Genomic DNA, 14,655 nt, shown 5'->3' with positions numbered 1-14,655 from the left:
TGGCGTTGTAAATGTCGTAAGGAGAACTACATGTATCTGTAGCACATAGGTAAAATCGTGTTACTTATTGAAGTTTGTAGCAACTACCATTTGTATGATTATGTGTTTTTAGATCTCAAATCTTTATATGTATAAGCCATTTCATGTGGTGAGCATAAATACTGGTGAAATAGTTCAGTCAATAATTAATTGCCGTTTGATATATATATAGGGCACATGTCTGTGGTTCTCAGCCTTCCATGGATCGTGGCCGCCCTTACAGAGAACCTCAAAATCCTCAAAATTGTTGATTACAAAACACTTTTTACTTCACTACTGCGTGTGCAGTAACCTTTCCGCCACCTCGGCCCATCCAGGGTGACCATTGCTGCCGTTTGAGAAACCCTGGCATAGGCTATAGCTGTCTCAAAAAGATGATCTTGTAAACTGAATTTGCTTGGTTTTTCATACTGTTGTCATGCATCAACGTTGACCGGTTCAATAGCAAATGATTTTTATTTTAATATAAGTTGAGTTTTCCATAAATTTATAAATTCTACAAAAAAGCAATAGTTACGACTTGTCGTAGCACGAAAATAATACATAGATTGATTGAAAGGAGAATAAAATTGCAGAGTATAAAAAACTGCTTGGTTTGAGAGCTATAATTCAAAACTTTGAGAAAAACGCACGGAAAACAATAAGGTATGAAAGAGAAAGTAACCACTGAAGCACGATGGAAAATTACGGTTTTCTACATGCAGACGGTGAATTCAACAGTCTATTCTGTAATGCAGTGGTTCTTAACCAGGGTTCGATCGAACCCCTGGGGTTCGACGAAGCTGTTTCAGGGGTTCCGCGCGAACGTCCTCTGAAACATTAACACACGGCCTACTGAATGGTATATCAGCGAATATTTTTGGAAAATATTGTCCAGCCGAAAATTGATTGCCGCTTACGTGATGGTAAATCACGTGTTGGTGCCAACAAATGGAAAGTTATCCTCTTATTACAAAAGTTGCCCTTGAAGTTCTCACGCCATTGGTAACAACTTATTTATGCGAGCATGCGTTTTCTATTCTGGTGGATGCTAAAGCAAAAAAACGAAACCGGCTTGCATGCGAAAATGACATGAGAATTGTTGTTTCCGAGACAAAGCCTCGAATCTCACTATTGGTCTCCGAAAAACAACAACAGAAGTCTCATTGATACAGTAATGTATTACTATTAAATGTGGTAGATATTTGTTTTTGTGACTCAGCGAAAATTTGGGGTTCAACGAAAGCTTGCAGATTAGCGTAAGGGTTCGGCAGGTTGGTAAAGGTTAAGAACCACTGCTGTAATGGAATGGACCAGCTTGTCTCACCCAGAGACTTAATTGTCTATCTTAATAGTGAAGTTTGCTAGACTTCATCAATAGTAACACGTAAATGACAACTGTATATTCTGATTATATTGAAGTTTTTTTGAACGATTACATTTAGACAAAACATTGGCTCAGCAGCAACAGCCGAAAGCTGTCAATGCTGCAAGTATTTTGCAGCCACATCTCAGTACACGAATCAGCAACTGGTAATAAGAAGGAACGCAAAATACACAACCACGAAATTTATATCACGACTCTAAGCGGTACACAGGAAGTCGTCGGTATGATATTTTTATCACGTTTCATAAAGCCGATTTCCGTAAACAAGTATTCTATGCCGCATTCAGATATAAAATCTATATAATATAATAATCCATAATCATCACAATTCTATACAAAAGACTAAAAATAACAAAGAAAGCACAATGAAAAATTGTGACATGACAATGACAATTACGGTATGAAATTACGAGGTCAAAAATGCATGTTCTTAATCGATCACCGCTTTGTGTAACTCATTTCATGTCAGGTTATGATTTTTGATCATAGCAAGTTTTGATTTATATCATACGCATGCAAGTACAATTTACATAGAGCCAGGTCACATCTTTAGAAAACACTTGTTGGTGAGAAACAACTAGTTACCTATAAGTAAAAGAGACATTATTAGCCAGGCGAAATTTATGCCCATTGAAAGAAAACCAAAGTTAAAGAATTTAATAGTTCTTAATTTTAAAAGTTTAGATATTTTTGGTTAAAATAGAAAACCCCACTGTAAATACCGAAAACAACTTTATTATAGGCCTATACAGTAACTAAATATAGAATCTAACAACTGTAAATTGAAATTAACTTACTTAAGCAGGTTGGCCATGTTCCAGACCAAAACCCTAAGTAGCACAACACAGATGATCCTCCATTTCGGTCTGTGTACCCCGGCTTGCAAGTGTAATAAACTCTGTCAAATTCATTGTACACAGACTTTTGTGGAGAGTAGTTGGTGTTGTAATAGTTGTAAGGAGGACTGCATGTAGCTGTAACACATAATTTAATAAACTGAAAGATAATTTTGTGTACAGTATAATAGCCCTATATGTTAAGACTTATATACAAAGCAATAGTAATATTATTAACCTTAAAAAATAGTAAGTTATTACTTAGATCTGCTACGAATTTAACCCGAAATTTTGTGTATTTTATAAATGATTACGCATTAGTAAAGTGAAAGACTTTGTAAAATGACACGAGATCCTTACCACCAGCAGCTCTTGGAAAACGAACTGAAGCAAAAGCTGTTGCAGCAAAAGCGACAAGAAGTACAAAAATCGCAATCTTCATATTGTTGTTGTTGGTGAGTCTTGGTTCTGACACTGATGCCACCCAACCAATGTTCCCTCTTTATATACTTTTTCACAACTTCAAAACAGTTTTAAGCTTTGCTTTTGCGAATTGTTTTTCAAGGAAAAATTGTGTACCCAGCTGTTTGAACGCAAACACTGCTTTTAACACGCAACCTACTGTTGACATGTTAAATATCTGGTTTTTAATACACTGTCAAAGCTCGGTCTTTGTCAAAAACCTGCTTTATTTATTACTTGGTAAATATTTGCCAACACCAACGTCATGTCTCTGCACTGTAGTTAGTCATTTTAAAGATTCCGGTAATTGTTATTAACACAGGTGAATCGGTGAGAAGAATTTGCCATTTGCTGAATTACGAAGGTATTTAAATTAATCCTTATCCAGAATCATGCGTTCCATGCTTTCGCTTCTTTTGCTTGTTGTTGTTTTCAATACATTTAGATCTTTTGTGCTTTATTTCGTTGTCGTGTCATTGATGAGTTTTCATACTTTTATCTTGCGTTATTTTTTATCATAACCATGTTTTAGGTTTGGCAGTCGCACTAATATTTTTATGGAATTATGTACTTTATCACATTGTAAGTTTTAAAATGAATATTATATTTTAGCTCTTTATAGTAAACAACAAAAAATAAACGACAAACACATTACTAAGTGCGGTTTTCATTGGAGCTTGAATGCAAGTCTATATTTCCATTACTACTTCTTGTCATTGTTACAAGTCAATTCACCAAAATATTTTTGTTGCTCAACCGTTTTATTTCTTAATGGAAAATATTTACTTAAGCCAGAGTTAGTTCCGTCATTTTGATGGTTTCAGCAAATATTTATAGCTAAAGTGAAATGGAAAGAAGAATCGACCTATTACTTTTATTTTGCAAGTATACAGATGTTGGCAGAAATTTTGTAATAAGTATTTAATATTAATTATTTGGTAATTACGTAAATTCAATTACTCTGGTAAAATTGTTCATGCAACAAACGATAAATAATTTTCATCATAAGAGTGTAAATAAAATGTTGAGTATGTAGTTAGCCTAAACAAAATACAAATATAAGTGATCCAAAAAGGGGTATTATAGCAATTAAACTAATATAATTTGACCGCGTGGTATGCGCATACAGGACAGTAGGTGGATTAGAAATGCTTTAGTTGTATATGAGGAATTCATCGTGCTGGAAAAATTTTGGAAAACATCGTTGTTTTACAAAATTTTCCAACCATATGATGTCTGAAGTAAAACACAGACAATCACAACTTTGTGAAACTATGGCTCGTGACAATATCAAGATATCTATTGTCTATTGTCAAGAGACAATATCTGTTGTTTCTTGAACGTCGTCAAAACAAAACGTACTTTTGGTGGCGCAAGTGAATATAAACCTATTTATAAAATCGTACAAAACGTTCGTCATAGTCTTGATGATCCAGTAAGTGAAAATTAACTGAAAAAGTTGTACAAGGACAGTCAACCATAGGTTTCTCTTGTTGATAAAAACCGTCAGGGAATAATACATCGCAAGTCGCAACCTATACTAGGAAATAGGATATTGTTTGAAAAAGTTAATTTGAAAAATCATCCACTTCAAGTATGCGTGTTGTTCTGAGTGGGGATAGTCAGCTATAGAATTTAATCTAAGAAACTCTTCAAGAATGATGACGTATTACAAACTTGCTGGGACATTATCAAAATTATTAAACAGTAATTATTGTCTTCAGTGTGAACAGTGGTTGAAGAAAGAACGGACTGGTATGGACAAGATTTTAGTATGTTATTTTGCAGGTTTTATATTGCTATTTTAAACACAATATTCGCCTTTGACTTCAAGTTTGACACAGGATGACGTTGCTATGGTGGCCGACGTTTTTTGTTAATTTTGCAACTTTTTTGAAAAACTTTTATTATCTTTGACTTTTCTATTTATTATTTTAAGTTAATTTTGTTAATTTTTTAAAAACTTTTACATTAAATTTTATATTTTTGATATTTCAGTTTTCATTTTTTTAAAAACTTCTTTATTTCAAAAACCTTTAAGCAAATTCCTGAAATTTTTAAAATTACAATTTTAATTTCAAAAATCAAAAAAAACATTTTAATTTTTTTGTAATTAAATGTTTTTTGTGAAATTGTTTTAAATTGGCTTTCAATAGTTTTTTTATTTTTATTTTTGAAAACATTTTTTAAATATTTTTATGAATTTTATGTCTGTCGTTCTCTGAATGTACCGTAGAGTCGTAGACGGTAACTACCTGTAAATGACGACTAGAATACTAGCCGGCTGAGGTACGACACCTATCGGTAACTTATTTGTACCGTATCCACCGGTAGTGTTCGTACATTTAGAGGAAGACGAACCAGGTTACTAATCAAAACAAAAGCCATCAAATAACAATTTGTTGCCACCTTGCATTCAGCAAAAAACCTAACTAGCCTCTTAATATCTGGCCTAGTTCTTAGATGCCAAAATAAATTTTATGACATGGAAACACTTTGTGACAAGAAATCTGATGACAATTCTCGATTTCGTAGGAAGTCTGAAGAGAAAAAACAACTCGCTTTGAAAAACATCCCCAGTGTGAAAAGTGTTTAAAAACAAAGACATTTTTAATTTAAAAAAATGTTTAAAAATTTTTTTTTAAATTAAATAAATATTTATAAATAAATTTAAAACAATTACGGAAAACACTTAATTATACAATAAATTAAAAAAACATTTAAAAAAATTTTTATAATTAGAAAAATAATTGTAAAAAACTTTCAAAAATTGCATAAAGGTTTTTGAAATAAAAACGTTTTGAAACAAAATAAAAACTAAAAAAGCGAAAATATAGAAAATTGTAAAAAGTTTTTAAAAAATTAACAAAATAAATTAAAAATAATAAATAAAAAAAGGTAAATTATTAAATTCTTGCAGAAAAGTTGTAAAATTAACAAAGAAAACTTGCGTGTCACGTGTCGGCCATCATACATAATCAAGTCAGAAATAGTTACGTTTTTTAAAGCCTTACTCGTCGATTTGGATAATTGAAATATGTTAGGTTTGCCCATTCTACAACATTAGGCCAGATATCACGGTAAGCTATTTTCGAAAATAACTCACAGCGCGTTTGTTCCTTCATAGGAAAATGCGTATATGACGTTATCAAAGCCGCAGGAAATTAAACAAAACGAATTTATTGAACTGCCTGAACCGATCGCAACCTTGTTTGCGTTGGAGCAGATATACAATTTCATACAAGGAAGTTTTTCTGTTGGCAGTTTGCCAAAGTTAAACATGGTTTCAAAAGAAATCGTTTGATTAAAGCAATGTGTGAATGTCCTCAAACATATTTACTTCCTGGTTTGTCGAGTCTCTCACGACAATTTCCTTTGTTATAATCACAGCTTCAAATAACTTAGTGTTGGGCTGCATACGACCAAAGAATATTTGTGGCGCAGTTATCGAGCACAGGTTGATGCTCGAACGTAATCTCTGACTCCAGTTAAATAGCTTTGTTGCCGCTCGGAAGTTTTTTTATTCAGGGGCTGGCTAGCTTGATGCTATACGACTCAGCACGGTTATATATAGAGGGATTAATATGTGCTACAAATATCAAAAAAGGAGTACGTGGTTATCATGAAATTCCTATTTTGCTTTCACACACTCCCAAAACATACGGTGCTAATGTCCCGAACAAATTACTGAAATTCTTGCGTTATCGTTCTTTCAATTTGAGGAATATTCGAGTTCGATTGCCCAATTTATGATGGCTGAACAGTGGGAAGCGTACGGCTGCATGTTCCAGGAACAAATGGCGAGTTATCTTAAAAGAAAATAAGACTTAGCTGGCGTTGAACTTTATTTCTGGGTTAGTAAGGTGTAGCATAAAAAAAAACACAAATCATTAACTTAGTCTTGATAGCCCAAGTAATATTTCCCCCATCATGTCTTTATAGAAGTGAAATTTCATTGAAGTGATAAAATGTTTAACAAGACAAAGACAGAAACATGAAAAACAATAAATTAATCATTCATGCGGCTTAAACATGTGAATTTTACAGTGTAGGGAACGATTAACAAAATCATAAATATCATCAGGTGTAATTCTCTGCCTCTAGTTTAAACTCTTGGATGAAGAAAGTTGCAAAACTATGCATGCACAGATGGATCCACTTCTATCAAATTTTCTTGAGATGTTACTTCGTGAGGTTTCAGATCACCACTGGAATAAGCTTAATAAAAAGAAATATTATTCGATGGGCTGATATTATTAACGATAAACATAGTGGTTGTGATATTACTCCTTCACCTTCACAATGAAACAGCAAAAACAACATTTTGCTAAAATCAAGACTAGAATGATACAGAACAAAGAACAAACCGACACAAAATCAACAATTCTTTAATTCACACACTGAGCAAGCAGAAGTAACTTGAATCTGGCCAGGTCTTGAAATAGACCGTTAAACATGTTATCAAGAACACAAGAAGCTTACTTATAGGTAAAATGTCTTCTTCTTCTTCGTCGTTGTTTGTCTGGTTTCCATAGCAACGTGATGACTTGCATCCCAAGGCTCTATGCACTGGGAGGTTCCAAGAATCCGGACACATCATCATGCAGAAGCCGGCGACAACCAGAAGAGCTGCGATGAGTCTCAGAAGACTGAAGATTTCTCCCCTCAGCAGCATATCAACAGCTAGGTAGGAAATAGCAAGTGCAAGTGGTAATACGTTGCCTTATAAATTAAAACCCTTATCGGTGACATATTAGTGGGTACGAATAAGTTTAATGCAATCATAAAAACTGGAGTAAGCCTATGTGGCGACTTGGATATGTGTTCGCACAATTGCACATAAAAACAGTCAGTGTTTTTGGGAATTGCAACGATGTCTTAAATACTCCAACGATCTGTCAAAATTTATATTTCTGCAACTACAGCAGAAATTCAATCATCTTTAAAAGTTTTTAGCAGTCGCCAAAGCCAACCTTAAAAAACCAGTGCGTGGTAGTACCTGCATTAAGCGGGATACCCAGCATCATAGCAATAGAGATGAACAGTGGATAGGTGAAAGCAATTCCGAAGTTGACGAGGAAATTAAAAACTGCCAAGTCACAAAACAAACGATGACATAAGATTTTATGAAGTAAGCCCAGTAAACATATCAAGCGTTTAATTACAGAATTTTTTATTTCAGGTCAACACTGCAAGATTAATGTTTAACAGATCTGCAACTGTAATGACTTAGTTCTGGATTGATTTTTTAAATTTTTTTGGAAGGGTTTAATTCAAGGCTAATAACAGTTACCACACACCTCTTTCAAATATCAAATTCAACTTTGAAAAGAAAATCACTCATAAAAGTTTAACTTTAAACACGACTGTTTTGAGCAGAAAAACTCACCCAAAGATAAGGAGGATGACCCACACAAGTAACCCCATGGTATTTCATCCGCAACCATTTTCTCCAAACCAACAAAATAAAGAATGAGGAAAACCACCCAGAGAAAGAGAGCATTTGTCAAACCAAGAAGTGACAAAAATAACGACACCTGTCCTAGTTTTCCTTCACCAATCATCCTCTTGAACAACACCTGAGTTAATAGCATGCACGGTTGTCATTAATACTTCTTGTGCGAATGCTAAATCTGTATGGCCATTTCAAAAATGATTTACTGTACAAAGAACTACCAGCTTCGTTCAAGTAAGACACAGCTGTTTACTAAACAGCTTTACTATCCTGCACTAGACGGTGGTTAGTATGCCATCGAAGTAGAGGATATTTTGTTTATAGTTTTCACTGTTTTTATTTTTTCAAATTTTTGGTTATAATCGTGTTTTCATGTTATTTTGATACACTGGTGATGCCTCACTGTAAGTGAGATATTTTTATGATTCTGTCCACATTGAACATGGTTTAGATTTACTTTTCACATCACCATACAAAGAGATGTCATTTTGAGCGTGTTACCTCCATTTCACTTAATCATAGCATAGCTTAATAAGACCTGTTTTTCAAACTAACTTTATAAACTGCTGCTCCAACGGCAGACAGCAAAGCCATTACGATACCAGGCACAAGGTTACTGCCACCAACAAAACCATCAGCGTAACCAAACATCACCACACCAGCTATGCAAAGAGAAGAAGCAACGGTCTGCAAAATATTTCATGTAACACATTATACTAAAAACTGCACACCTGGGAAACAAAAAGCACTAACTGGATTCAAAAGTCAACGCATTGGAATCAGCAACTGCAAATTTAAGGTAAAAGCCAGAAAGTTGAAAACCCTTAAGCTTTAAAATTTGTTTATTAGTCTAATATGTAGTTAACAACCGCATACGTGCATAACATGTTGCAGGTGCTGGAATAAGATCAATCTAAATTTTTTCCTACCCGAATGAAATAGAAATGTTCTCCAAGTATGATAAATGACAGGGCATACACAAATGCAACATTTGAAGAAAGAATAGCAGAAGCGTCGGTTGCTGCGATGTAAGTGAGAGAAAAGACATACAAATAATTCACAAAGATCCACAGAACATTAAATGAGAATATGTGGGTGAAAATTTTTTTCAAGGTCACGTTTTCTGGTCCGAATATGTGACGAGAATCTCTAAAAGAAAGAAAACAACACATAGACATCATGATATTATAATCTTCAAAAAGTAGTTGTATTTTTTACTTACAAGATTTCTGCATGAAATTCTTCGTGGTTCTTTTGAAAGAAGAGGAACAGAGAAAACACTGGGAAGCACAAAACCATCCAACAGGTACTGAACCAGGTGGTGAAGTATGGTGCAGAAAAATTTCCAGAAAATTGGGCGCTTTGTGCAAACTGCTGTGCCCCGACCCAGGATACAGCAAGAAATATGACAATTAACAATCCTGCAAGAATTATTTCATTTGTACTTTTAAAATCTGAATAGAAACTCGAGTAAATACCAAACTGAATTTACTAACACTTTAGAAGCTATAGACAAATGCACATTAATTAACACAAAATCAAATCCAGAAAAGAAAACTGCCATGTAGTACGGTATTTCTATCAGAGTGTCGAATCGGAATATTAAACTGGTTTGAAAAGATATCTTGGAAAAAATTGATTCTTGGGTTTAGTGGACGTGCGAACCATGAGTCATTTTTATTAAGTGGTTTTATAATTCCTGTAAGTTTTAAGAAGAAATGAAAACCTGAACCATTTTTGGCAATGACAGCTTTATGGAAGAGTTATTAAAAATGTGTTTCAGATTATTTTCAGTGTGCCTATGTGTAAATGTACGAAGTTATAAACTAGTAGTCAACCCTATAAAATTAGTGGTGCTACTGGGGCAATGCAGCTGAAGAGAACTAGATTAATGCGATATGTGATATCTGATTACGGAGCAAATGACATGTCACAGATGTTTACACCAGGTACGAAGCAAATATGTGCATCCGGTGTAAACCCGGGCTAATGTAGAACCGATAAAATGAATTTTTGCTACACCTGAACCGGAGTTAAACCGTTTTAAAGTGTGATTTGACACTTTGATTTCCATGTGTCTACAGAGCCTAAAAACAAACAAACAGACAAACCTAAAAATGTTTTTTGAGTTGATTCAGAGCAAACTCCACAACAGCGGCGACTCTCGCTTTCATCTGACATCTCTGCTTCAAACTTTTCGTCAAGTTTATCTGAAGTTCAAACACATAGAACTTTTTCAAAAAAGCGTTACGTAACGGTATATATATGTGTACAATACATGCATAACATATGCAAAAATGTGAGAAGTAGGTCATTTCATGCAGATGACATTAACTAAAGCAATCAAACTTTGAGTTCATTTGTGTCCAAAGTTTTCCTGCAGAAAACTTTTGTCAAAAAATGTCAGTCATGGCCATAACATACCACTATTTAGTAGCGACAACTTTTCCAATAAAGCGGTTGTTTAAAGACAATAATTACTTTGACAGCTGACAACACATGCAAAATGTTTCGATGCTTCCAAACGTTTAACAAGTTGCAAACTGTCATGTCCAATAAAGTTAAACGATGATCATGTTACACGGCTACATTCGACATGCAGCATGAATTTTAACGTGCAATTTTAACTCACATGAGTAGATACAGCTGAAAAACCTGAACGTGACTTTCTTGTTTCATTAAAAAAAGTACATCAACATATGCCAAGTTTGCTACAGTAAGAATTCTCTATAGCAAAAACTGATAAATCCAAAAAGATAATTACATTAGAAAATAGTCTAAAAATGGTTATTAATATTTACTTTTCGGAGCTGTTAGAAAGGAAGTGCCTTTGTACTCTATCTCTGTCTTACTTGGATCATGACAATTACCGTCCTGCTGTGCAACCATTATTAAACAAATTACTGATGGTCGGTTGCTGAAAAAATAAACTTAATAAGTAAACTAAAAGCCAATTTATTACAAGAAATTACGTTAAAATAAATCAAAATTATCAACAAATAAACAACAATGTATTGTATTACGGTACTTGTATCGCAAGTCTGCAAATCGTAAACATTAAAATATTTTGTCAATTCTTTTTGTATTTCAAGTTTTCCAAGATACTAGGTGACATCAGAATTTAGTTAGGGATGTGATTCACGAAGGGTTTTGGACAAATTCAACATGCTGCACCATGGCAAAAAAATTCAAGCTAGCAATTTCAGGTTGGTTTGTTTCAAATAGATAAAGTGGAATCTGGGTTCGAGGATAAGGCATGAAAAACAAGAACTAGTAAACTTTGTTAGTAACAGTTAGAGATGAGCAGTTATAGATGTTTAACCAAGGGTATATTTCATTGGTAGCGCAACTAGGAATCGAACCCAGTTCGCATGTTTATGAGCCAGGTCATGCACTAACTGCTTTATGCTTAGACAATAAATCACGAGTGCAAACAGGCAAATTTTGGTGTTACAGAGTGTCCTGAAGACTCAATTCTTTGTTCATTTATAATAAATTAGCGTTCAAACAACCAACTTTTCTTTGTTTATCTATTATAAATCAGTGTGAAGAGTAAAATACTTGGTGTGCATGTTGATGAATTTCGTGCGTGCGGATACAGTACCACACTTGCCACTATCGCCAATTGCATGACAACAAAAGTCAGATAATGTATTTTGAAAGCAACCAAACTTTTCCTGTAGCCAAGGCTAGCTCAAGTAGGCTATTTGCCAATAAACCACACGTAAACTTTGTGAGCAAAATCCATATGCCAGATAATGTACCACTTCTGTTTCGCACAAGGTCTATCCTAGCGAGGATAAACAGTTATTCTTGCATGCAATTCGCATAAAGCAAGCATTTAGGCATATATTTGACATATTTTCTACTATGAAACTTCACATGTCTTAACATTTTCACATAACGGAAAAAATGCTGCTGAGTGGTTCAGTACCGAGAATAAGTGTTGCACTAAAGCGAAAAGTATCCCTAAAGTTATCTTTCTCTGTACGACATACAACATAAGTTACCATAATGGACCAGGCGGACTAGACTCAACTCGGGCGAGATTGTATCTTTGCTACTTTTGAGAGGTGGGCAGACGGTACTTTAAAAGTATCGTCGGTAACGGTACCGGTACCGGTAATTGGCAAAAAATATACCGACGGTTCCGGTATTCGGTACTATTTTTAAAAAGTAGTTCGGCACTTTGTCGGTACTCGGTACTTCTTGTGTAAAAGATGCTGCTGCAAATGCAATGTTTGTCGCAATTATGCTCCCGGTTAAAACATAATGTGACGTTAATCGCATAGTGACGTTAATCGCTTGCACTTTTACTTGACATTTCTACATTAAAAAAGATCAACAGATGTTAAAATTAGTAATAAGGATTAATTAATATGTATTGTTGAAAACATACTTGTTAAATATTTGAAATTATCACGTGAAAAGTACCGAGTACCGGGAACGACTGAAATTTCTTGACAAAAGGAATTCCGTACAGAGATTCAGTACTTTTTTTCAAAAGTACTGACGGTACCGGTATCGGTACTGAAAAAGTACCGCGGTACAGTAATTTGGTACTATAGTATCACGGTACTGCCCACCTATGACTTTTGATATATCACGACGCAACACTTTTGCGCTGGCTGACAACGTAGTGCCCTGTATAACAAAGCCCAGAAACAAGTTTATTGGATGAAAGCCGGTAACGGAATTTCGACATTGAAGTAAGTGCACTGTTTTCACCATAACCAATACACACCAAACTACCGGCTTCTACGACGACTGAATGAGCGAATTTACTACAGGTTGTTGTATTTATAGCTTTCACGCATGATCGGTCATGCGTCAGTTTTACGTTGAGTCAAAACAAATAAAGTTAAATTTGATTTGTCCGAATTGAAATCACAAAACTAAAAACTTCTCAATTTTGTAGACTTTAATGTCTAACTCAGTCTGAAGCGTCCAACAAATGAAAATTCAGCGATAAGTTACTTCTTTAAATATGCCACAGCCTTCAGCTAAACCTACCGCTTTTTTCTTCCGTCTTTTCCTTGTTTTTTTCACGCCATAATGCACTCTTGCCGACTGAACGATATTTATCAAAGGAGTTGCGTCAGAGTCACCAGACAGAGAAACGACGGGCAAAGTCCGATTTTCCCTCACACAGTTTACTCTCGGTCAAACCCAATCACGTGACGGTAGTGGTAATATCAGGTCAAATGATGAAGCCGTAATTTATAGACTGTTGCCCATATAGGGCATATGAATTGCTGTAAGAGATTAGCAGGTATAAAATTAAAAACATTGAAACAAAATCATCACCGAATGGAAAATGATCAGCAGTTTAATCAGGTAAGTATGGAAAAAGATTGGTATACTTTTTGCTGTCATGTAGTATCGCGCCTTCGGTCTGATTTTCGTTTTTTAAATATTTTTAGGTCATTTGATTTAGTCTTATTTAGCCTATTTATATCCTACATCCCTGAAGTTTGTAATCTCGTTCAATATCTCAAAAAAATAATTTCGTCCTTCTGGAGACCACGTGTAGTGTATAGCTTCCCCACACTTCAAACATTTGGGTACGAAGTCCACGAACGACGAACAATACGTCGCAGACAACACATGTCGTACGTAGCAGATTCGACTGAATGTCGGTTTGAACTAGGGTTAGTTCGGATATCAATAATTTTTACTATCCGGATAACGGATATATCCGTATATTTGGAATTTATCTAACCGGTTAACCGGATAGTAACTGCTAGCTCTGCGACAACCCTCTCCAGCGACTCTTTGGTTGGCTTAAAATAGTTTTCAATCGTGCTAGTACCTGCGGAACATTTGTTTGTGTTTTCCAAAAAAACTTGCTGTTTTGCTTTCTTTGTGTCAAGAACAATCTTATGTTTTAAACCAAGGTGGTTTCTCATTGCTCCTGTAGATCTACCTTTACAAGAAATCGTGTTTTCACAGGTTTCACATTTTGCCCTCACCATTTCTTGATCGTAGAAAGTAGCCCCAAACTGGATTATCACTTTTGAAACGTTAAAATTCCATCTCTTAAATTTAGTCACTTCAAACTAGGTTGTGGCCAAAGCTTTTCAACTGACACTTCACAGACTTTACCTTGCCATGAGAATGCAGTCTTCTATTAAAAGAATCATTCATTATGCTTTCTTTGTGACGTGATACTAAATTTTACTCGTGCATTTTACGAGCACCGTAGTTGAAAGTACAGTATAAGACAATTGAAGTGTGAACAAAGGTTTAATTGCGCTCAGCGAGAGTCAGCCTCTACGTAACAAAGAATGTTCAAACTTACTAAAAAGTGTAAAACGCATTAGCAACGATACTCTTTTAGCCGGTTAACCGGCAGAATTATATCCGGATATCAGATAGAAAAAAAAACTGCGGTTAATCGGTTAACCGTTATCCGGATAATCCAACCCTAGTTTGAACCTTTAGTTTATAAGCGAGCAAATAATTTCTGTCTGAATCTAAAATATCGATCAATTTGT

At 34.8% G+C, this 14,655-nt stretch overlaps 1 protein-coding gene and 1 long non-coding RNA gene across 6 annotated transcripts; both read right to left on the bottom strand.

Moving 5' to 3' along the window:
• Positions 1–1,414: 1,414 nt before the first annotated feature.
• LOC143460572 (uncharacterized) lies at positions 1,415–2,762 on the bottom strand. The gene is made up of 3 exons (XR_013117903.1): positions 2,602–2,762; positions 2,203–2,379; positions 1,415–1,990 (listed from the first exon to the last, which is right to left on the bottom strand). It is a non-coding gene; the product is annotated as an uncharacterized LOC143460572 (long non-coding RNA).
• A 3,768-nt stretch (positions 2,763–6,530) lies between these two features.
• Positions 6,531–13,996, bottom strand: LOC143460559 (solute carrier family 35 member F3-like). Of its 5 annotated transcripts, none has more exons than XM_076958125.1 (10): positions 13,971–13,996; positions 10,960–11,075; positions 10,270–10,368; positions 9,381–9,579; positions 9,088–9,307; positions 8,714–8,845; positions 8,093–8,282; positions 7,703–7,792; positions 7,186–7,386; positions 6,531–6,921 (listed from the first exon to the last, which is right to left on the bottom strand). In XM_076958125.1, exons 1-10 carry the CDS (start codon positions 13,979–13,981, stop codon positions 6,839–6,841), a joined length of 1,341 nt encoding a protein of 446 aa, XP_076814240.1. In that variant the 5' UTR covers positions 13,982–13,996; the 3' UTR covers positions 6,531–6,838. The 5 variants fall into 5 exon arrangements, with proteins under 5 accessions (XP_076814240.1, XP_076814241.1, XP_076814244.1 ...); XM_076958126.1 differs by lacking the exon at positions 13,971–13,996 and adding an exon at positions 13,172–13,280; XM_076958129.1 differs by lacking the exon at positions 13,971–13,996 and adding an exon at positions 10,791–10,813 and having other exon boundaries at positions 10,960–11,073.
• Positions 13,997–14,655: the final 659 nt, after the last annotated feature.

The sequence above is a fragment of the Clavelina lepadiformis genome, chromosome 5 (genome assembly GCF_947623445.1).
Source record: "Clavelina lepadiformis chromosome 5, kaClaLepa1.1, whole genome shotgun sequence".
NCBI classification, from domain to species: Eukaryota; Metazoa; Chordata; class Ascidiacea; order Aplousobranchia; family Clavelinidae; genus Clavelina; species Clavelina lepadiformis.
Note: the sequence above shows the minus strand (reverse complement) of the source record. Positions and strands in the feature narration are given on the sequence as shown.

What these genes read in the sequence shown, in the direction of transcription:
- LOC143460559 (XM_076958125.1), bottom strand. An exon ending in AACTCAAAAAACATTTTTAG is followed by an intron (nt 9,580 to 10,269) that starts GTTTGTCTGTTT and finishes TAATTCTTGCAG; the next exon opens with GATTGTTAATTGTCATATTT. An exon ending in AACATTTCTATTTCATTCGG is followed by an intron (nt 8,846 to 9,087) that starts GTAGGAAAAAAT and finishes AATATTTTGCAG; the next exon opens with ACCGTTGCTTCTTCTCTTTG.